Source organism: Mya arenaria, chromosome 5, assembly GCF_026914265.1.
Source record: "Mya arenaria isolate MELC-2E11 chromosome 5, ASM2691426v1".
Classification (NCBI taxonomy): Eukaryota; Metazoa; Mollusca; class Bivalvia; order Myida; family Myidae; genus Mya; species Mya arenaria.
The window spans coordinates 30542460-30566418 of NC_069126.1; the positions used below are offsets into that span (position 1 = coordinate 30542460).

Consider the following 23959-nt stretch of genomic DNA (forward strand, 5'->3'; position numbering starts at 1 on the left):
TTATAGGGCGCGGGCAGACCTTTATAAACTCAACAACAACAACGATGTACTAAGCATAATAATCAACCGTTTCCAACAATGACCTTTAATTTTTTGTTCAGCCTTTAAAAAGCCACATTGAAAAAAATAACTGGACAAAGGAGAACACTTTCGTTCTGCTGTAAATAACACCCCAAGACTTTCTAAAAGAAAATGGCAAGCAGCATTTTAGATTATAAACATACTTCTGGTTTTTGTGTGCATAATCAAGACACCCTACCCTGGCTACTAACAATTAATATTTCAGATATCATAACATATTTATTTCGTTTTTTTTTTCGTGTTTACAGAGTCCATACTTCTGAATTATTATAGTATCGTTTAAAGTACACCCTCCCCCACCACACACACAAACAACTCCATTTACTTTTCTTTTTATAAATCTATATTTGAAATTCCAGATTTAAGACAACTATTATTCCGCTTGTTTTTGTGTGCGAAGTCCAGACTGAAGAAAAGGCTACTGAATCATTATTTTATCGTCACCCCCCCCCCCCAATTTAAAAAATCAAAAAAAAAATCGATTTATTGAATGATATTAACTCTCATTCCGCTTGTTTGTGTGTGCGGAGTCCAGACTAGCTGTACAAAGGCTACTGAATCGTTTTTTATCGTCAAAAAAATCACACACACCCGATCAACGTAAAAAAAGGTAAAAAAATCATCCCCCTCCAATTTTTTTTAAATATTTTTGTTTATTTATTGTATGATATAAACTGTTATTCCGCTTGTTTTTGTGTACGGAGTCCAGACTGAAGAAAAGGCTACTGAATCATTATTTTATCGTCAAAAAAATCCCCCCCCCCAATTTAAAATTTAAAAAAAAAATCGATTTATTGAATGATATTAACTCTCATTCCGCTTGTTTGTGTGTGCGGAGTCCAGACTAGCTGTACAAAGGCTACTGAATCGTTTTTTATCGTCAAAAAATCACACACACCCGATCAACGTAAAAAAAGGTAAAAAAATCATTCTCCTCCAAAAAAAAATCAATATTTTTGTTTATTTATTGTATGATATAAACTATTATTCCGCTTGTTTTTGTGTACGGAGTCCAGACTATCTATATTCTATCTATACAAAGGCTACTGAATCATTATTTTATCGTTTTCGCCTTCAGTACGGTATCAATTTCCGACCTGTCTGCAGCCCAAATATCAAACAGATGTTTCTTGCTTCTCCCACTGTTGTATGAAGCACGAAAAACTGCCTGATTATACGATGTGGGATTTAAATTCCACGTTTTTACGAGCTGTTGAAGATATTTTAAGACTTGTGTAGCTTGATGGTTAACTATCTCGGATGTTTTTCTTTTTGCCTAGAATGTTTCTGCTATGCAAATTACTAAGCGTTTGGATTTTAATATGGTAGGTAGTGGTTGTTTTATTTCTTTGTTTCGTTATTTTTGAAACATTTTCATCCGTTCTAGTTCTTTTTCTTGTTAAATTCTTTCACTATGGAATAAACTTATTAGATACTAAGAATACGTATTAGTTTTTTAAGTGATTATGTTTACAGGTACATGAATAACGATTCGTGAACATGACCACAGCAATTGTATTTGCTCTTAAGGAATAGAAAACGAGATTGAAGTACATTATGGACGTACAGTTTAAGGAAGGTCCAACAAAAGTACACACATATTTTTTACAATAAATTTATAAAAAGATACCGAGCTAAAAACGTTTTCTATTTATTTTATATTTTGTGTGCCTATTAAAAATACCGAATGAATCGAATGAGTCATAAACTGATAATGATATGATAGTACGGACCAACTTTGCGGATCTTCGAACAAAGAACTCGTATTTTTTCATTATAATCTCAAAAAAAATACGTGCTCAATAAACAAAACGTGTTTTCATCCTGTTTTTTATCACGATACTTTCAAGCACTTTGATAAAAAATCAACATCCGGAATTCCTTATTGACATAATTTTTATGTTATAGCCTAAAAGATCGAACTTTATACTTAGGACTAGTTAATTGAAAAATATAGGAATATTACGGACCAAGTTTACGGATGTTAAAGCGAAATATCATGATTTTTTTTTCATTTATTAACAAAAACAAACCAGGTATAAAAATTAATCTTTCAAAGTTCTTTCGCCCCTATTATTATGTAAACACAAAAAGCACTCGGTGCATTATCAGGATCCGGGTCTCCTACTTGACATCTGTTATTTATTCATACAGAATCAAAACAAATAAAAACATTTGGACTTGTTGATAACATTATATCACGGACCAACAATATGGATGTTAAAGCTGCACCCTCACAGATTGAACGTTTTGACAACTATTTTTGTATCTTGGAATGAGCCAATTTTTGCGTAAATATCTAGAACCCAGTGTTATAAGACAGCTGACAAAATATCAGATCGCAAATTTTCATATTCGTTCGAAAATTAATAACTTATGGCTGAAAGCGTTACTAACGGTTTAAAAAAAAATGCATAAAACATCAATTTTGAACTTAATATAAAAATCTGCGATCTATTTTTTATCGGTAGTCTTATATGGCTGGTTTCCATACATTTTCGCATAGATTGGCTAGATCCAAGACATAAAATAAAAAACGTTCAATCTGTGGGAGAGCTATTTACTATTTTTGCATCTTGGTATGAGCCAATTTTTACGTAAATATCTAGAACCCAGCGATATAAGACTGCTGACTAAAAATCAGATCGCAGTTTTTCATAGTTACGTTCGGAAATTGATCTGTTATGGCAAAAGGCGTTACTAATGCTTAAAGAAAAATGAGTTTTTCGGCAGTTTTCCAAAAAACAAATAAATAAATATTCTATTGTCGGTTATCTTATATGACTGAATTGAAGGCTAAAATCATCCGATTCTAAGAAAAAATAATAAAATCAAAGTCAAAACTGTCAATCTGAAAGAATACATTTCTTTTCATTATATTTTAAGAGCCCACTAAGTATAAAATAGTGCTTCCAACTTTCTGCCGCCCCTTCCATTATGTAGATACTTCAAGCACTCTGATAGTTTATCAAGATCCGGTATTCCTAATTGAGTATCTCCAGGATAATTGGCCCTAATTAGCCACCGTAAATAATCGTTAACCTTTCGTTATCTCTGACGAAATCCAGGCGGGCTGATCTGCCGAAAGAAAGCAAGTACAGACGGAATAATACTTTCATTATACACGAAATATCATTCTCATTCATCATTCAGAGGTTTGATGATAATAAATCTATGTTACCTATAGCATCATCACGCTGATGTACAAGAAAGACGAAATATAGGAACTATGATTATTTATTTAAAGCTGCGTGTGAACGTTTTGACAACTTTTTTTTTTATTTTTTTGCCTTTGAACGAGCCAATTTATGTGAAAGTGCATGTAAACCAGTGATATATAAGATTGCTGACAAAAAATTAGATCGCAGATTTTTATATTGAAGTTTAAAAAATAACGTTTTATGCATTTTTCCTAACGTTTTAAGCCATAAAACATTAATTTTGGAACGACTATATGAAATCTGCGAACTGATCATTTGTCAGCAGTCTTTTATCACTGGTTTGCAGATATTTACGCAGAAACTTCCTCATTCCAAGACAAAAATAAAGTTGTAAAAACGATAAATCTGTGAGAGTGCAGCTTTAATTCAAAATGGCAATTTCAACTTCATGCATATAAACTTGAGTTATTTGAAGCATTGGTATGAACTAACTTGGTGATGTTGCTTTGGTGGCAGAAATTTGGCATAAACCATATCCACTTAGCTTTCATGAAATAGTTCGTGTTAATAATTGCGGATATGTCACATAACTATCTAGCAAGTGGAAACTCGAATATTTCATGAAAACTTAACAAATATCTTAAGACGAAATCTTGCTTGCTATTAACTGCAACTATGCAATTAGTAAGAAGATAGTTTTCTCAATGTTAATTGAACAGCTTAAAGATGCACTCTTACTCCCACATAAGACTTACCATAATTAATACTATTGTTTTATTATTCCAAAAAGGATGAACAAATGTCGAAAACAGTGGTTCTAATGAAGGATACCTATTTTAATTTGAAAGAAATGTGCACAAAGCACAGAATTTCTACCTCATGCGACTATAGTAGATCACAGTAAATCTTTTAGCTCTCACCAATCATTTATCATTTTTGCATCTTGTTATCAGTAATAAATATTTTCCATAAATGTACCATTTAGTAAGTAGTTAAAGGTTTATCACTCAAAAATTATGTTTGTTATATATGTGTATGTATTAATATTGAATAAGAGTGGCACTTGAATGGATTTATCATAAATAAATAAATTATATATCATTTATTTGTTGATAACTTCATCATGTTGTGGGTATTTTTAGCGAAAGATTTCATGCAATCACTTAATTAACTCGACATGTTTTGGCAGTAAAGGAACACTAACGGGATTAATTTCGCGTATCTGGTTTTCATTTGGTAGATTTTTTGTGACATATCCTCCATTAATTTCGCAAGTATTTCCATGAAAGCTAAGTGGTTATGTGAAGGTAAAAAATCTGCAGCCACATATGTAATGTTTGCAAGTAAAGTGAAAACTTACGTTGCACTGGATGTTTTTTGTATATGTGTTTTACACATAAGCCACATAATATAATATTGTATGTAACAAAGTAACGCATCGATAGATAATCAGTTCTCCAGCTTTGCATAAATAGCGGAGGGGGGGGGGGGGCTGCTGCTCTCTTCCGGCACCCTGCTGCCTTTCACTATGCCCTGCTTTGCCCCTTTGTTTGACAGAGCCCTCTTTGATGGTTATGAACTAAATTGGATATTTATTGGACATATTGTCAAGTCAGTTTGCAAAAAATAAGTATAATAATAATAAATACACATAATTTTGACACTTCAGTAAAGATAACAGGTAAAGTTTTCATAACAAACTATTAGTATTAAAAGTAGTTAAAACACATACACAATATAAATTGAATTGCAAGTGCCCCATTAAGGCTCATTCAATGCGCATCAAAAGTTCCCTTTCTGACCTAGCACCCTGCCCTTTTCAAAACCTGGCTGGAGCCCTGGATAATGTATATTTGATCTCTGATAGCCACTAAGAGTTCCTGCTTATCATGTGATTTTGGTTACAGTTATATTTATACCATTTGAAGTATTTTAATATGTTTTTCATAAGTGTTAGAATTATGAGATTTCAAAATACATCTGACTTAAAACGTTCATGGAATCTTTTTCAAATAATGGTACTAAATGGTTTTAAACTATACTAAACATTATAAATTATATAGTAAGCCGTTTTCCATTGCTATTTTATTTGAGCTGCTTATGTATCCTGCATTGCATGTAAGACTTTGCATATTTTTTTGAAAAAAAAGTTTCAAGTTTCAAGAATTTTCCAAATTAATCTTGAGATACTTCAATTTTTCCAAACTTTTCTTGAATCTCAGAGCCATAAAACCTGCGGCTAATCCCCGGTATTTTGATAGACAGAAATAAAATATACATTAATCAACAGCAAGCCTGGTCTTGTTTTACGAGGTTATGGGGTATTTATGTAGCGTTTCTCGGAATATTTGTGTTATTTATGTGCTGGCTTATAGCCTCTCTTTGTAAGCAATGTTCGGGTCAGTTCATGGAGCATAAACAACAGTAACTGTTGATGAAAGCGAATACTGTGAGTTTGTTCAACAAAATACTTGTTCATATGTTTGTTGTTTATATGGATAATTTCAACCGTAGAGAACAGCCCTTCAATTCAAAATAAAACTTTAAATTGATTATGAACAAAATATGTGAAGCTGTTTTATGAATGATCTGAACCACAATTTATTATTAAGAGAAACGTTTTGAGTCTTTGATTATATGTTTATTTACGTTCCTTTTTTTTTGGAACAGAAGCCATTCTTGTCATTCTAGCTTCACTTTAACCAGTCTGCCAATACCGAAATCGCACAAAGACATGCCTTTTTATCTAGGCTTAGGCTGCTTTTTGGCTAAATTAGTTTTAGTAGGACTTGTCTAAATGTTAGTTATTCATAGCTCATGTGCATACTCTTAAAATGTTTTTATAACAAGCACTTTTTGTATAACGAAATAAAGCGTTGCAAATCATAAGGGGTGTTAAAACTATGACCCTGACGGCTAGAGCCCTTCAACAAATGTTTATATATGCTCAAATATTCTCTTTGAAGTCCACGATTTTGAATAGCGTAAGTAACGCGATTCATCAAAAGGCTTAAAGGTTAAGTTTACTTGATGTTTTTTACATGATCCCTTTTGGTCGTGAGGTTTTGTTTTCAGTTATCATTGAATGTACCGGGTTGGGTTCGCACCCCACTTTAACCAGAATATATTTTTCTACTTATTTTTTATGCAAGTTCGGTATCAAAGAGAAAATAAGTTATAATAAAAGAGTTTTCAGATGCATTACCGGGGGAAAAGTTGATGCTAAAGTATCAGCGAATCCCTGATGGGGCACTAGGCGGGGACGAACCATTCTATAAGCCAATAGGCGCGGGCACACCTTTATAAACTCTAAAACAACAACCAATTTGACTAAAAACATACACTTGATTTAACCCATTTACATTTACAAAGCTATTTATGAGCTTAATAATACAGTCGACTCCCGGTAGAACACTAAAATCTTCAAACTTCACCAGGAAAAACCGCCCTTCCAGAAAACGATTTAATCCCGAACGCGGATTATAATCACTCTCGCAGACATTCATTTGCACGCAAGAACGCTTTCAACACCGAAGCTTGTAAGAAAACATGGCGTATCGGTAATTCCATCGAAAAATAAACGCCAAGAAAGCGCCTATCATGCCAAAACAATTCCATTTGTTGCTCATACAGTCAAAATAATGCATTCCGAAATAAATTAGTTTTATTTTCGTATGAAATTAGCTGGTAAACATAGGAAAATATATTGTCACATATCTCTGTCGTTGCCAATCGTTGACTTTTTTATTATGATGCATAACTTCATTCCACAAATCCGCGAGAAATAATCTTATTTTAATTCCTGTCATAAAATGAGTGGATGTTAAAAACATTTATTATATACTTTGCGGTGGTTTATAGAGATTGTTTGAAACAGTGAAATTATCAAATTGAGTCTATTCACTGTTTTATCATTTTAGCCCGCTCTCATTTCCAAATGAAACGTCAGCGTGCACATGGCTTGGACACAATTTCAAGGACGTCATTTTCGAAATAACGTTACATGCAAATACCAATTGGCGCGTTTTTCTAAAAAAAGTGTGATTAAATGACTTTAACTCCAATTTAAAAAAAAAGTTTGTTTCAGTGTTAGAAAGCAATATATTTCACCTCATGAACACCTAAAGTTGATATTTCACTCGTAGATAAGCCACTCGCGAACTATATATTTTGGTGCTCACTGGGTGAAATATGAAACGATCTTACACTGATCAAACCTAATTCCCCAACTCTTTTCGACAGAAAGGACCTTTCAACAGATAGGACGTGATTAAAATTAAAACATTTCTGATTCGAATCATATCGTTACATAAAATCAAAGACAATTGCGCGGAATGTTTCAATATTGAACAATTAAAAAAAGACTATATACACACTTCACAAATTCTTTTATTTCCTTAGACTATAAAATAATCAGACAATCGAAAATAAGTGCCATGCAACTTATAAAAGGGATTTTTTTAGAAGATAATTGTTTTGCAGAATCATGCTTATTTGAAATATGAAATAAAATGCTTGCAATAAAATCTTCCCAAAACTCAGACGCTATTTTCAATCGTACAGGTTATGCCGAATCAATCATCGAATGCAGTTTAGCTACTGATAATGATCAATGTTTCCACAACATGTCTTATCTGTGTTATCTAATGTTTCCACGGAAACGATATCAATTTTATTCATCCGTTGCCATTTAGTCTGGCTGCAGAACCGAGTATTAGTTTGTGCTATTTGTGTTAAATATATTTTATTTATTTTTGGATTTTTTGAATAGATTAAAGAGGATTAAAATTAAACTGGTATCCATGAAACACCGTTGGTGATCAGCATTATATTTTGTCCCATGAGAATGCAGTATTTCACAAGTTTCTCGGTAAACCTCGTTTCCGCAAAACACCATACGCTCCGGTTGGGATGAGCCTATCTTATACTCTCGGCCATGGAAGATACTTAGAATCTTACACTAGCGGCCATTATAGATGCTTTTTCTCCCACCTCAGTTAAACAAAATATAGCAAAAATATTTTTTGTCTATTTCCACATACCGGTACTCTTTATCGTTGCCCGTAGGCAAGATAAGGATTTCCAGCACGTCCAAATATTTGGATCTAATTTTCTGGGTGGGAGAAATTAAAATTCGTGATTATTCTGAAAGGCAACACATAACTTTCTGTACAAATGGATTTCTATTTCATATTATCACAGACCTTGATGACGTCAAATTTATTGTATTTACATGCTTTTAATTCATTCAACATTATTTTACATGCAATTATTTTGTTCTCTTTTTTTCAGATGCGGAAAATCGTTGGATTTGCTATTTTTGTCCTCTGTGCGTGTGCTGGCGTCAACGTTCTGTTTTTCTCCGTTACGGATGACGTCACGCGTCAAAGGCTGTATTCCGGATACGCATACGGTACGCTATTAAAACTTGTTGAAAATTATTAACCAGTACCATGGTAATCGTACCGGATAAGATCACTTAAGTTATAGATGTGGAAAAACAACAACTTAAAGCTGTTTTCAAATATATTTCTTATATAAATTTAAGACACTTAACAATACTATAATGCAGGGGTATTTATTTTTCAGGGAGTCGACACTTTGCAAATGGTCCTTCATCTTCAAAGACGATTGGTGCGTTAAACGAGAATGTACTTCAACGAATTACGCAAAGAAAACTCCATGACACACAAAGTATAAATTCTTCAAACCCCACAGCAAGCGATGAACGAATTTATTCATTTTCAGTAAATCCACACCGCGCATGCGCACGGAATGAAACAACACCCGGTGGTGAACTTTGGGGTTTGCTAACAATCGTCATAAGCAACGTGAATAATTTTAAAAGACGAAATGCAATAAGAAACACTTGGGGATCCACGGGAAATGATACGAACTCTAAATTGCTTTTTCTTGTTGGTCTAGGTGTGGAATCGCGATCTTATTCAGCGGTAACAAACGAGGCGAAATTATATGGCGATATTATACAAGTCGAATTACTTGACCAATACAAGGATTTGACCTACAAATCGATCGCTATGTTACAGTGGATGATCGATTATTGTCCGAATGCGAAATTTTATATGAAAACTGACGATGATGTTTATGCAAATATTGAAAACATTGTCGGGGCTTTAGACTCAACAAAACAGAGACGAAAAGGTTTCTATTGTCATGTTTTCAAAAAAGCACCAGCAATTCGAGACATTAATTCCAAATGGTATGTGTCTAAAACGGAGTACAGTGGAAATGTTTTCCCAACGTATTGCGCAGGACCTGCGTATATTTTTGACGCATCTGTGATCAAGGACCTTTACCGATCTACTTTGAATTCACCATTCCTTAGCATGGAAGATGTGTTTATAACGGGTCTTTCTGCAAAACCGTTGAACCTGTTCCATCAACACGATGGACGAATGGATTTTAACAGAAGAGAACCGACAGGTTGTGTTTTTCAAAAGACCCTTGCAGCTCATCAAATGACGGAAGCAGACATGTTTGTGATATTCTCCCAGCTGCAGAGCAAAGAAGTGGACTGTGATACAAATACTAACAATTATTTGACTAAATTTGCGGATAGTTGAAGACTGTAAAATGACAAATAAAACTAGAAACGTGTGAATTGCCATTTAATGTAAATTGTGTAAATAAAACAAACCAACACATAAATAAAACATAAAATAACGCTAATTTGTTCCTAGAAAATAACGAAATCAATGTATTTCTCCTCATAACCAATGCAAATAACAATACAAGACCACACTCTCGCGTAACAGCATGCCAACGAGAGTGATTAATATAATGCTTTTATAACTTATTTCACACTATTTGTAATTTTTTTTTTTTTTTTTTTTTTTTTTTTGGAAATCAACAGGTTAAACAAATGCAAATTTAAACACATTGCGTATATACCTAACCTTATTAAACTCGTATAACAAAGACAAATTGTTTACTATGCAAAAACATTCGCCATTTTCACTGTATTTTGAGCCGTTTATTGTTGTCCATGTTATACATGAGTATATAACAAGTTTCTCTGAGTTTGTTGTTAAAATTGATTCTAATCATTGGCCCAGGTGATGTTCTAACTGATCAATTGGTATGTTGCTTTCCAATATCATTAATTTTGTTTCCATCTGCATGGATAGTACCTCATAAGACTAAAAGAAGGCTACTTTTAACGTTTCAATATTCTTCTGCGCTTGAAAAAAGGGAGATTTCTTTTATACACCATACATGTCTATCAAAATCATAGACAAGTTATATGGACATTTCTATGTAGGACATTAATTTTACTTAAATTGTGAATTTCAATTATCAATACTATTTTCTGTTAAGTTCATACCATTAGACCACTGGCACCGGATTTTCAAACTCAATCATTTTTTTTTTAAAATCAAAAACAATCTTATAATTCCGAACTAAAATTTATAATACCGAAAATGTGAAAAAAATATTGAAAAATATTTTTTTTATAAATATGCACTTTGTACTGTATAATATACTAGTACATAATATTAGTATATTATACAGTACAAAGTGCATATATTTATAAAAATAATATTTTTCAATATTTTTTCACATTTTCGGTATTATAATTTTAAGATTTTTTTTTGATTTTTTAAAAAAATGATTGAGTTTGAAAATCCGGTGCCAGTGCATTAGACTTAGTTTTATATTTTACTCAGTGCACGCAGCTGCTTAAACTATTGTGAAAATGGCGATAATCTACGTACATGTATTTCAGTTCTAGCGAATACCAAAGTGAAATGATTGATATTATATACATGTATGGCACAAGCCACATAATTAAATTAAATTCTGAATAACATTGGGAACTGTATACTACCAAAATGAAATAGCCCAAACTGAAATAGCTGATACAGGCATAGCTAAAAGGAAAACCACAAAACAATATTCTAAGTCATTATTGCGAATTGGAATATATCCTAGTACTAAGATCACACAGCAGTCATCGAGATATCTTAAAATATCTACATTTGATAATTTTAGCACTAAATCGGAACACCTCGGCAATCTCCTGCATACGACGAGCCTCGGATGTATGCATGTGCATTAGAAAAAGTAGTTCGTAAAGCTAAAATGGTGGCGACGCCTACAAAGTTTGAGTCTGCCTTACGTTATGTTTGGTGTCAGATAGGCGCAAAACCTGAAAACTTACAAAGCAGCACAGAGTCCTGTGTATTCTGTAATTGAAAACTTGGCTTTGATTTGAAATTACTACGCACTCTTTTTACAGCGTAAATAAATGTAATGAATTCTGACATTGTAAACCGTCCATATACATCCGTGGTTATTTCGAAGGAAAATGGCCGAGCCAGTCCGATTGTTTAGCACTTACACGTATTACATAAGTAATATACGAAATTACAAATACGGAAGAAGAGGCATAAGCAGTATTCTCCAAGAACATTAAACTGGCAAGCAAGCCAAACTATCAGCTACTTCTATGTATTTCAATCGTATGAAAGTAGTTCTCTTAAGCACGTTGTTTGTGGAGAGTTAATCACAGCACACTTAAAATGGTTTACAAAACACTTTGATTGTTATCACCATTCGCTCGGACCTACCAACGCCCGAAACTGGAACACTTTCGACGAACAGGAGGGCCAACATGAATGATACAAATTATTAAGAAATACAGCAACAAAATTCCATTGTAACGTTTGTACATAATGTTCAGTTCATTTTCTTGTAATGTTTTGAAGTGGTGTTCAAAAAAAGCCTTGGACGACCTGCTACATAATTTATAGTTCATTTTCTTGGAATGCTAGTTCCCATAGCGGATTTCAAACAGCTTCTTAGTGGACTGCTACTAATGGTTTATTTTTTTGAATGATGATAACTTCTGAAAGTGGTGTTCAAACAGCGCCTTGCTGTATCTGCTATTTATAGTGCATTTTCCTGGAATGTTTAAAAGTTGTCAAAGTGGTGTCAAACAGCGCCTTGGTGGACCTGCTATTTATTATGCATTTTCTTGAAATGTTCAGAAGTTCTCAAAGTGGTGTTCAAACAGCGCCTTGCTGTAATGCTACTTATAGTTCATTTTCCTTGAATGTTTAGAAGTTCTCAAAATGGTGTTCAAACAGCGCCTTGGTGGTTCTGCTACTATCGACACATGCCCTCTCCACGCTCTTGGTAACACCGGGGGGACCACAGGAAAACACACCGATCTTACGCACCTGGAAAGAAAATACCAAAAAATGACTTATAAGTTTCAAGTTTCAAGTTTTATTTAAAATAAACCAGGAGGTCGTAGACACAATAGGCATAAAGTGCACAATGGTGACAAATAAAAATAATATGTACTTATACAATAGCAACATTGTAATACTTCGTACATGCTTAATATCGAAAGTCCTGGGGTGGTATATAATATTGGTCTTAATTGGATCTAAGACCGATGTAGCTAATCGGATTGCATGATATAAACAATGGGCGTATACAGTAAATGAAGTCAATTGTGTATGACTGTAAGATTGACTTAAGTTACATATTGAATACCACCCCTGGCCCCATATTCGCTAACATCGTAAGTCTAAGTTTGCGAATAAGACTGAGGAACGTAAACTCTCAAATGTAAAGAAAATAAATGTTCTTCATATGGCTATTTTGAAAAAAAAAAAGAGATGCTATTCGTCATCAATGCTCTTGTCATTGCAATTTTACAATGAAACAAATATTTTCGGGGTTTTTTTTGCGTCTAGCGTCTCTACTCAAACTCAATACATTTATATGGGGGTTGTTTTCAACGATTTACAATATACTCCTACGTACAGGGTACAGAAGGTAGAAAAAAACATCTCTCTATATGCTTATCAAATATGACTCTCACTGAGCCAGTTTCTGGCCACTGTGCGTAATAATGAATAGTTCAATAACATCAATTACTGGTTTACACACTAGATATATAGTGTTCATAATTCATGTGGGCATACATGCTCCTTTGGAATTCAGTTAAAAACGAGAGATACGATTATATTATAACGTTACTACATTTACATGAACAACGTCGACAAAAATGCTACAAGAACAGCTCCGTCGCAATTAAGGTCGAATACATTTTGCTCGAACTCGCTTTGCTCGATTTCCTCTTTGACTCGAGCTAAATGATGCGGGGTTTGCTCATTTGTAAAGACATGAGCTACTCAAATATAGACCAACCCATGTGTTCAGCCGGATATAAAACACATATCATAGTATTTATGATAAGTAACTATAAACATAAGGATATACAGTCAAACCCCGTTTGCTCGAACTCGCTTGGCTCGATTTCCTCATTGGCTCGAGCTAGATGTACAGAACCGATTTCTTTCAACTACAGGTAGACATTCCCGCTTGGCTTGAATTTCCCGAGGTTCGAGGTATTTTTGCCAGTCCCTGGTAGTCCGAGCCAACGGGGTTTGACTATATTCAATTCGGCAGAAGACATAAAACTACCAAAATGTAACGTTAAAGAATTAATTCAAATACGTCAATAAATAAATACAAACCATCGGGTGTGCCCTGTGTAGGGTTTTAAACATGCTGGAAAGGTGTGGTCGGCCGAAGTGGGTGTTGGCTTTAAGGCTGGTAAACACGCTCTTCCCACCGGACAACTTTTGAAAATGTTCCTCACAAATATACTGAAAAACGACAGTGGATATAGGACATATTATTGTCTGTTTTCGTTTTGTTTATCTTTAATATCAGTGTTTAATATATACCACGTGATGAATTGCGTCATAAATGCTTCGTCGGACGGCAATATTTTGCTTCGATTGAAGACGTAATTTATCACGTGGTATACACGTATTGTATATAGAAACATGATAGATGTGGAGAAAACGTCAACGCTCGTATATTATCTTTTAGACGAACAAGGGGCATAACTCAACACTTATTAAATAGAGTTACGGGCTTTGCTGCAAATTGTCACTGGTAAAATGTGAACAAACCTTCAATTGATTATCTTGAACAGTTTATTCAGCAATGACAGTTTTAACGTTTATTATGTATTTTGCAAACTTCGTAAATAACTTGACACTGAGTGTGAAAATTGGCACTAGTAACATGTGTCGAACTTTCATATTACTAGTAGTATCTTGAATGATTGTTATTACCAAGGCTTCAGTGTTTGCATGACCATGGGCATACCTTGATAGTTAATTAAGCCAGAGTTATTGGCCTTGTAACACATACACACTATTTTCACTAAACTATAACATGCGTACAAAGTTTCGTGTGAATAGCTTCAATGGTTTTAGTTACATGAGTTTTAGCCAAGGTTAAAGTTTTAACACGTAGACGATGCCTACTCCATGGTCAACCGCCACAAAGATTTAGACAATAACTCTCAGATTTGTCTCAGATACTAAGACGAACTTATACATATAATCGCACACTTTTCTTTGGGAGTTTTGTATTTATGAGTAATAACTGTATTTGGTTTCATTTGATTGTAATTCATTTCTATAAAAATACAGAGATACGCTTTTCAAAAGATTCTGTTCTTATCATAGCACGAACGGCTAAGAACTTAGAACTAGACAATCCATGGTCGTCCTACTTTTATACAGTACATTATTAGTTCAATTTATAAAATAGTCTTACCAGCATTGCAGTCCTAAGGTCGAAGTTCTGGAAGAACTGGGTAATAAATATATCAATGGAGACCATGCCCTTTGTGTCAATAGATTCAACCTCCTGCAGGATGTCCAGAAGCCATTCAAAGTGACGCTGACTGCCCGTCACCCATATAAAGTACAGCTGGAAAATGAGAAGGCCCGTTCCGTTTTATCATTAATCGTATTCCAAAGAATTTCAACCAAATAACTGAACGACTACATATATGGATGCCTTTAAAGCAATTACAGTCGAATCCCGTTGGCTCGAACTCCTTTGGCTCGATTTTCTTGTTGGCTCGAACTAAACGAAAAGGACCGATTTCTGTATTCTGAAGGTATTAAGCATTCCCGCTTGGCTCGAATTTTTCCGAGGCTCAATTTCTATCGGTCCCTTCGAGCTCGAGCCAACGGGGTTTGACTGTATATCAACAGAAACAAATCAGAATAGCGTTAATCAAGGAAAATTAAAATTGCAATATGTTAAAAAAAAACTTAAAAGACAAATTGCTCCAATTGATACACTTTACTCATTATTTTAACACACTCTTGTTTATTCTATGTGAAATTTAGTAAATATAATTTATATGAGAAAGGACACGTGCATATAAAACGTAAAGTATAAAAACGGTTTGACAACTGTACCTTCTGACAACGTATTTTGTACGTGCTCTTGATCGACGTCATATGCACAAAGTCCTTGAGGATGGAAGCATATGGTGTGACGCCAATTCCTGCCCCTACTAACACAGACACGTCATACGTGTACCAATCTTGCTGCCCAGCACCGTATGGACCGTCCAAATAGAGCTAAATTAAAGAAGAACAGATTATGATATATTTAATGACAATTTGTCAAGTTATTTTGTTTGACCGAAAATCACATTTGAAACAAGACAAACTTGTAGAAGCATTGGCTCTCGACGCATGCGCAGACTTAATGGTTTATATAGGCATATGCAATACATAATCAACATTATAAACGACTATGAAATGTTTACACATTATTGCTACACATAATATTTTACGCTCTGATTTTTTGGTGAACAGTAATTTATTTCGTCAATAGTCTACGTAACATATGTATGGTCCATATAGCCACATGCAATTCCTATATATACGACATTTGGATGTTGACACATTATTGTCACACATTACACATTGCGCTCTGAATGTTTGTGAACAATAATTTATTACGTCAATATATTGAATAATAGCATTTTATAATATATACGATATAAGTATAAAATATTTTACCTTTGGAAAAGGCTGCTGTTTTAAGTTCTCTTGATCAAAAATATTCCGTAAAGCATGAGTCCAAGGTCCAACCGCTCGGATGTAAAGAGATAACGTATCTTCATGCGGGGCTGACGTTAACGTAAACGGATGGTACTCGTTCGGGCCCTGAGCCAGACAGGCAATACGAACCCACTGGCCAGATTTATACTCAAACCTTGGGGGGCGTTTAAACTCTATGAACGTGACGTCTGAAGGGACAAAAAATACAGAAATGATTAGGGAGAAACATATACACTCGAACCCCGTTGGCCCGAACTCGCTTGGCTCGAATACCTCGTTGGCTCGAACTGAACGCAAAGAGCCGATTTCTTTTTATTGATGATAAGCGTTCCCGCTTGGCTCGAATCTTTCTAGGCTCGATGCATTTTCACCGGTCCCTGGCAGTTCGAACCAACGGGGTTTGCCTGTATGAAGAAACTGAGATGTAAATATTTCAATATCATGTAATCACTTTATCAAAACTTTTCGTATAAAAATAATTGCAGTTGCAAACACATAATTCTATAAGCGAAATGAACGTTTTAAACGCCAATACTTAAGACTTAGTATTAAACAAAATATTTATCTACATTTGCTCCAAATTTCTCTAAACATAATTTTTAATAATGTTTTTGTTTAATCTATACTAAACTAATGCCGACACGCCTAGCAATTATACTTGTTAAGGTAAGCCATCCATCATTTCTATAAACATTTGCTTCTGGAATTATGTAATTTAAGAAACCAACTAATAAAACTGTTATTTAATCATAGTATAATTTCGATTAATTACCTCCCTTTAATATCATATCATAATAATAGCGTCACTTGAGTGTTATTAAAAATATCATCGATGCAAAAATAATATAATGGTTAATCAATATTAGTGAAACAAAGAAATAATCTCGTTGTTAAAGCTGCATTCTCACAGATTTACCATTTTTACAACTTTTTTATTTTTTGTCTTGGAAAGAGCAAATATTTGCATCAATATCTGCAAACCAACGATATAATTTGCTGACTAAAAATCAGATCGAAGATTTTCCTATTTCCGATCGAAAATTAATGGGGGTTTTTAAAACTGAAAATAAAATCTGCGATCTATTTTTGTCAGCAGTCTTACATGACTGGTTTAAATGCATTTTCGCATAAATAGGCTGATTCCAAGACACAAAATAAAACAAGTTGTATAAACGTTCATTCTGTGAGAGTGCAGCTTTAAAATCTAAATTGCAAAAAACACATGAGTGATGGTTGGCTTACCTTAAGCCACAATACTAAGTAACATACCCGATGCGAGGTTTTCAGCTCTTACGATGGATATCTCCATCCTCTTCCTGCTCAGACTAATCATTTTGTCGATGGTGAACAAGATGGCGGGGATGACGAAGTACACGTAGAACATGGGCTTCTGGACAATCATGGACGCGCCGTGCAGGATGGTCAACACATACATTACACCGATCAGCTGCAAGGGTGAATATGCAAACATGTATGTATATCATAAGGTTAATTCTCTGCCTATGGAGTTGGGATCCCTAATCATAGAAGTACATGGGAATTTACCTTTTTTTCATTCTTAAGTTTCCTTAAAGTGTGACAGTGCTATTCAAAATCATTACATACACATGTATAAAAATATAATTTTTGACTGATAAACCTTTAACTACTTACTAAATAATGCATTTATGGAAAATATTAATTACTGATACACTATTGTAACCGTGAATTGAATAGCAGAAAGCGCAATAATATTAAATGATTGGTGAGTGCTAAAAGAATAAGTTTGGTCTACTATCGTCTCATAAGGTAGATATACGGCGGTCTATTCTCATTTCTTTCAAACAAAACTTGGTATCCTTCATTAGAACCATTGTTTTCGACATTTATTCATCCTTTTAGGAATATTAAAACAACATTATAAATTGTGGTAAGTCATATTTGGGAGTAAGAGTGCATCTGTAAGTTAATTCATATTTTAAGATAAGATTTACCATTTACGTTGTTGTTTTTTTTACTTTATTTGGTATTCGGGGTGAGGAATCACGTGACCTAAAGGGGTTAATGTTGGGATAAGTACATGAGGGTGTGCACACAAACTAGTTTAAGCCCTCCTTAAATTACATGTTGCCGATCGTTCCAAGGCGCTACCCAACTAATCCTTGATAAACAACCGTAGTTGTATACATGTTTTATGTTGTGTGCTTTTTGAGGATGCGTGTGTTGTTGTTCTATGTTTCTGGCTTTGGTCCTGTGTCATTGAACTGGGATTATGTTTAAGCCTTTGACTACTGTGTAGTTTGTCCTATTAATGTTGTTAATCTATTAGCTTATATACTCTTTAGTTTAGTATCAGATGGCCCGAAATGCAAACGGCTGCCTAAGGATAAGAATCAAGTCAAAATATTTTGTCAGCCTTAATATCTGATCTAGCAAAGACTTTCATTAACACATTTACACTCAATAATGATTTATTAGTATAATTATTTTAATGAATATTGTACTTATAAGTTACTATGACTATGAAAAAAATGACTATGAATCATAAAACAAACCTTATGCGAAAGCCAAAATGCGTTGAAAATTAGACGTCTAACCAACTGGGTAGCGTACACGTATACAATGCATATTATAATCACCAGTAGAAGTCCGGTAAACCCTACAATGGAAATATATATAGAAATATGTACAGTCGAAACTCGCTATGTCGAAGTCGTTTGGACCCCGGGAAATACTTCGAGAAAACGATAATTCGTTATAACCGACATACAAAAATAACATATCTTAACTCAATACTTTGAAAAAAAGTTCGACATAACCAGAACTTCGAAATAATAGAGTTCGGCATAGCGAGTTTCGACTGTATATGATTACATAGAATCACATACATCAAACTTGTTGGAGTAAACTCAATGTTCAATATTCGAATTTAAACACTTATATCTGAATTATGCCTGCTAGTTTTTTTAAGCATATTACCTGTTAGATTTCCAAAGAACCAGAAGTTAAATGTTGGTTGTATGTCCGCTCTGAAATAAAAAAAATAAAACAATCAATAAACTTTTAAGGATATTTTGTTCGAAACCGAGAGAGCCATGAAATGTGTGCAGACTTGTGTTTGATAAAAAACAAAACTAAATGAACCGCTTCTTAAAAATGCAATAAGGCTTATAATGACACAGAAGTTTATGCCACTAAAGAGGGTCTTGTTAAATATATAGCCACTGGGCTTGTTTCTGTAGTTGTCATTGAATTAGTGATGTTAAATTAATATGCATAAGAACCAATTTGTCATGCACTCTCATTTGGCTAATTAGTCGGGCTACCATTTTACACAATTGAACAAATACTTGAAGATGCACCCTTACTTCCAAAACTTTTTTTTTTTAATTACAATTTATACAATTGTTTAAATATACCAAAAGGATGAATACATGCCAAGAACAATGGTTCTTTTGAAGAATACCGAGTTTAATTTGAAAGGAAGGTGCAGAATACACGGTATTTCTACCTTATGGGACTATAGTAGATCACAGTAAATCTTATAGCACTCACCAGTCATTTAATATGTTTGCGTTTCAGTTATTAAATACACGGTTACAATCTTGTTATCAGTAATGAATATTTCCCATAAATGCATTATTTAGTAAGTAGTTAAAGGTTTATCACTCAAAATGTATGTTTGTTATAAATATGTTTGTATTGATTTTGAATAAGAGTGTCACTTTAAAAAATATACCTACCTAAACACAACGGTATCGAATATGCACAGGTACTTAGTAGGTTGTGTCGCCAAATGGTAGAAGTTGAATCCGTAACCGATTACATGCATGGCTAAAATGAAAGAAAACACATTTATCAAGATATATGCTACTACAGTCAAACCCCGTTGGCTCGAACTCGCTTGGCTCGAATTCCTCGATGGCTCGAACTTAATGTAAAGGACCAATTTATTTAAAATGAATGTAAGCATTACCGCTTGGCTCGAATTTTCCGAGGCTCGAGGTATTTTCGCCGCTTCCTGGGAGTTCGAGCCAACGGGATTCGATTGTATATATATAAACTTGCATTTTGTCCGATCAACTTTACTTTAATGATAAAAACTAAACAAAAGCATATGATTTATGTACAGATTAAAACACATTTGTGATATTCTAGCGCTTTTTTAACTGGGGAAATTGTGGCTTAGTAGCTTATAATTGAACACACCATATATAAAGGCTAAAATCTTTAATCTGTACACAAATGGTAAGTTTTTATTTCATTTTTATCAGAAAAGTTAAAGGTCTTCAACATAATATTAAATAATGCATTTTTTTTAAATGGCATCGACCTATATTGTGTCCCCTTTTATGACAGGGAACAAATAAACAGCTGAACATGCCAAATCCAAATGGTAATAAAATTGAAACGATAAACGACACATGCAAAAATTTAAACAGAAAAATACAACACCACAAACCTGTGAAAAACAATGCCGTCCATGCAATAACCTTATGGAAGGAAACAATTGAATCAAATGGTGCGTAGAGGTTCAGGAAGGTCTCTCTTAGAAAGGTGATGGTGTTTCTCAGCATGGTCAGCAGGAGCAAGGAGAAACAGAAGGACATGACTGCAGCCGCCCCTCTGGTGGTACTGATGCCGTAACTCATTAGGGCACGGAGTCCACTGTGTTCCCTTTCTACCGTGTAATCTACGAGAAAAATGATAAGTTATCTATGTGTGTATTTCATGTTTGTTTGCTTTCTTTCTCGTGCTGACGAAGTTACTCATTTGCGCACGTTGATCACTCATTTGCGCACGTTGATCACTCATTTGCGCACGTTGACCACTCATTTGCGCACGTTGATCACTCATTTGCGCACGTTGATCACTCATTTGCGCACGTTGACCACTCATTTGCGCACGTTGATCACTCATTTGCGCACACTGACCACTCATTTGCGCACGTTGATCACTCATTTGCGCACGTTGACCACTCATTTGCGCACACTGACCACTCATTTGCGCACACTGACCACTCATTTGCGCACGTTAACCAATTATTTGCACCTTGACCACTCATTTGCGCACACTGACCACTCATTTGCGCACGTTGACCAATTATTTGCGCACACTGACCACTCATTTGCGCACACTGACCACTCATTTGCGCACGTTGACCAATTATTTGCGCCTTGACCACTCATTTGCGCACACTGACCACTCATTTGCGCACGTTGACCACTCATTTGCGCACGTTGACCAATTATTTGCACCTTGACCACTCATTTGCGCACACTGACCACTATTTTGCGCACGTTGACCAATTATTTGCGCCTTGACCACTCATTTGCGCACACTGACCACTCATTTGCGCACACTGACCACTCATTTGCGCACGTTGACCAATTATTTGCACCTTGACCACTCATTTGCGCACACTGACCACTCATCTGCGCACGTTGACCAATTATTTGCGCCACTCACATGCGCGCGTTAACAACAGTGTTCCGTCTCTACCGAAGAGTCTGGAGGCGAACTTGTTTCTTTTTTCCTTTTTCTTCCGTTTATCACCTTCATAAATATATCGCGCATTTACATGCTTGTTCAAAAGCACATGTAAATGACATAGACTTGACTCACAAATGGAATATGCGGGTTTTTGCTCAGTTGTAAATACATGAGCTACTCAAATATAGACCAACCCATGTGTTCAGCTCGGACATAATAAGAAAAATCATAATATTCATGATAAGTAACTATAAAAATAAGGTTATACAGCCAAAACTCGCTATGTCGAACTCTGTTATCTCGATGTCCTGGTTATGTCGAACTTGTTTCGATTGTTTTCAAAGTTATACACTTTCGTATTTCGGTTATGTCGAATGTTCGTTCACTCGAAGTCATTCTAGAGGTCCCAACGACTTCGACATAACGAGTTTTGACTGTATACTTTTCGTACTTACAGTAAAAACGCTCGGCAAACAGTCCGATACAGATGCCAAAGAATATTACAAGGTAGAAAATATGTTGCCTATTGTTTTCAACAAAGTGTTTGAGGCGCTTCATCTTTGCTTTTAAAGGCGTGTAGGTTTCCCGAATGGCTATAAATCTGGAAGAAAAACAATAACATAAGAAACTTAATGTTTACGCGCATGTCTCCGCCAATGGATGAAATTGATTTAATCATTTAGAAAGCTTCGGACTAAAATGGTCGCTTAAGTATTATTTAGTGGTTTTATTAAGCTGGTTATTTAACCGGTTTGCGCTTGCGCACCGGCTTATATTGAGTCATTTAGGGACACAAACGTATTATTGTTTAGTGTTGCTTTATCGAGTTAATGCTTTAGTAAATTTAGTAAAGCAAAACTCAAATACATAATGTATAACTATCAAATGATGGTCAATATTTGGTCGGCATGAGGTTGTAAACATGACACATACGCTGATATATATTATATTGACTGTAGATAAAACAACTAATTTAAAAACGGATTAAATAAGTAAAACAACAGTTCAGAATATCAATATCAGGGGCGTAGCTCTATTCGTGTGGATTCATTATTGTGCTAGGGAGGTTCGGGGGTGTGCCCCCCTCGGACAAGTTTGAAAACAATGGTGCAATCTGGTGCCTTCTGGAAAATGGACACTTCATGTAATCAAGTACACATACTGCAACTTTGGCTGTTTTTTGTTTTGATTTTTTTGTCTGAATCATGTGGATTCAGCCGCGTACTCGCGTATAGGCAACTACGCGCCTGAACTTAATGACAATGCTACTTACGTCTGTCGTTTTTGAGTAAGGTTTTCAGCCAATGCGCTGTCCGTGCTACTAATCGAGGCGCTGGACTCGCTTTTCACCATGTGTGTCGTGTCGCTGGTTTGATTTACCCTTTTACGGGCCTCAGCGCTAAAAAGATACATGTTGTGATACTTATTATTGAAAGTTTCTTAAGAAAGTTCAGTAATACAGCATACTGTAATTTGTGTATACGTCAATCTTGAAAGCTACTTTATTCAACAAAATAATTTTATATATGTATAGTTTGTTTATATAATAACAATATATTAGTTTCTTTGAAATTATTAAACTGTTATAACGAATAGAAAATTGACCATGATCAGATAAAAACAATTTTTTACTTTATAATAAAAATCATTATCTTGTTATATTCGATTTTCTGTATGTAACGTGTAACCTTTTTAACCCATTACCAATATATACGCTACCGAAGAATATGACGTAAATCAGAAAGGCTTACATAAATAGAATTCTCAAGTCGACACTACGTATTATCAGTAACAAAAGGTATGCCTTAAAACTTAGTATTTACCTTAAAAGAGAGCGAACAACAAATTGGTTATATTATCAAAGAGCTTACTGCAAAAGAGGGCATATTATCAAAGAGCTTACTACAAAAAAGGGCATATTATCAAAGAGCTTACTACAAAAGAGGGCATATAATCAAAGAGCGTACGACGAAAGGGGCATAATATCAACGAGCTGACTACGAAAGGTGACATATAATAAACGAGCTGACTACGAAAGGGGACATATTATCAACAATATGACTGCGAAAGGGTACATATTATCACAGAGTGTGCGACGAAAGGGTGCATATATCAAAGAGCGTTCGATGAAAATGGCATGTTATCAAAGAGCGTACGGCAAAATGGGTCATATAATCAAAGAGCGTACGGCGAAAGGGGGTATATTATCAAAGAGCGTACGACGAAAGGGAGTATATTATCAAAGAGCGTACGACGAAAGGGGTCAAATCATCAACGATCATGTGACGACATCTTATAAGATCAAGAATTTCAGTTTAATAA

The 23959-nt window shown here is 34.7% G+C and overlaps 2 protein-coding genes across 10 annotated transcripts in view; one reads left to right on the plus strand and one right to left on the minus strand.

The window, feature by feature from the left end:
• Positions 1-1173: 1173 nt before the first annotated feature.
• On the plus strand, positions 1174-10076 carry LOC128234839 (beta-1,3-galactosyltransferase 1-like). The gene is made up of 3 exons (XM_052949378.1): positions 1174-1406; positions 8535-8655; positions 8832-10076. The coding sequence occupies exons 1-3, from the start codon at positions 1374-1376 to the stop codon at positions 9824-9826; spliced, it is 1149 nt and encodes a 382-aa protein (XP_052805338.1). The 5' UTR covers positions 1174-1373; the 3' UTR covers positions 9827-10076.
• Positions 10077-10798: 722 nt separating this feature from the next.
• LOC128234775 (dual oxidase-like) overlaps positions 10799-23959 on the minus strand; it is a 58244-nt gene continuing 45083 nt past the window's right edge. For all 9 annotated transcript variants that reach the window (XM_052949283.1, XM_052949286.1, XM_052949282.1 and 6 more), the window contains 12 exons: positions 22911-23036; positions 22093-22238; positions 20607-20837; positions 19888-19978; positions 19124-19173; positions 18700-18803; positions 17435-17612; positions 16124-16353; positions 15512-15676; positions 14856-15011; positions 13757-13888; positions 10799-12445 (listed from right to left, as the gene is read on the minus strand). In XM_052949283.1, coding sequence (XP_052805243.1) covers positions 12323-12445; positions 13757-13888; positions 14856-15011; positions 15512-15676; positions 16124-16353; positions 17435-17612; positions 18700-18803; positions 19124-19173; positions 19888-19978; positions 20607-20837; positions 22093-22238; positions 22911-23036 — 1732 coding nt within the window. In that variant the 3' untranslated portion in view covers positions 10799-12322. The remainder of the gene's footprint in view (positions 12446-13756; positions 13889-14855; positions 15012-15511; positions 15677-16123; positions 16354-17434; positions 17613-18699; positions 18804-19123; positions 19174-19887; positions 19979-20606; positions 20838-22092; positions 22239-22910; positions 23037-23959) is intronic.

Coding starts and splice junctions, on each gene's coding strand:
- LOC128234839 (XM_052949378.1), top strand. CDS start 1,374: ATGCAAATTACTAAGCGTTTGGATTTTAATATG. Junction 1,407..8,534: donor AGCGTTTGGATTTTAATATG/GTAGGTAGTGGT, acceptor TCTTTTTTTCAG/ATGCGGAAAATCGTTGGATT. Junction 8,656..8,831: donor GTATTCCGGATACGCATACG/GTACGCTATTAA, acceptor TTTATTTTTCAG/GGAGTCGACACTTTGCAAAT.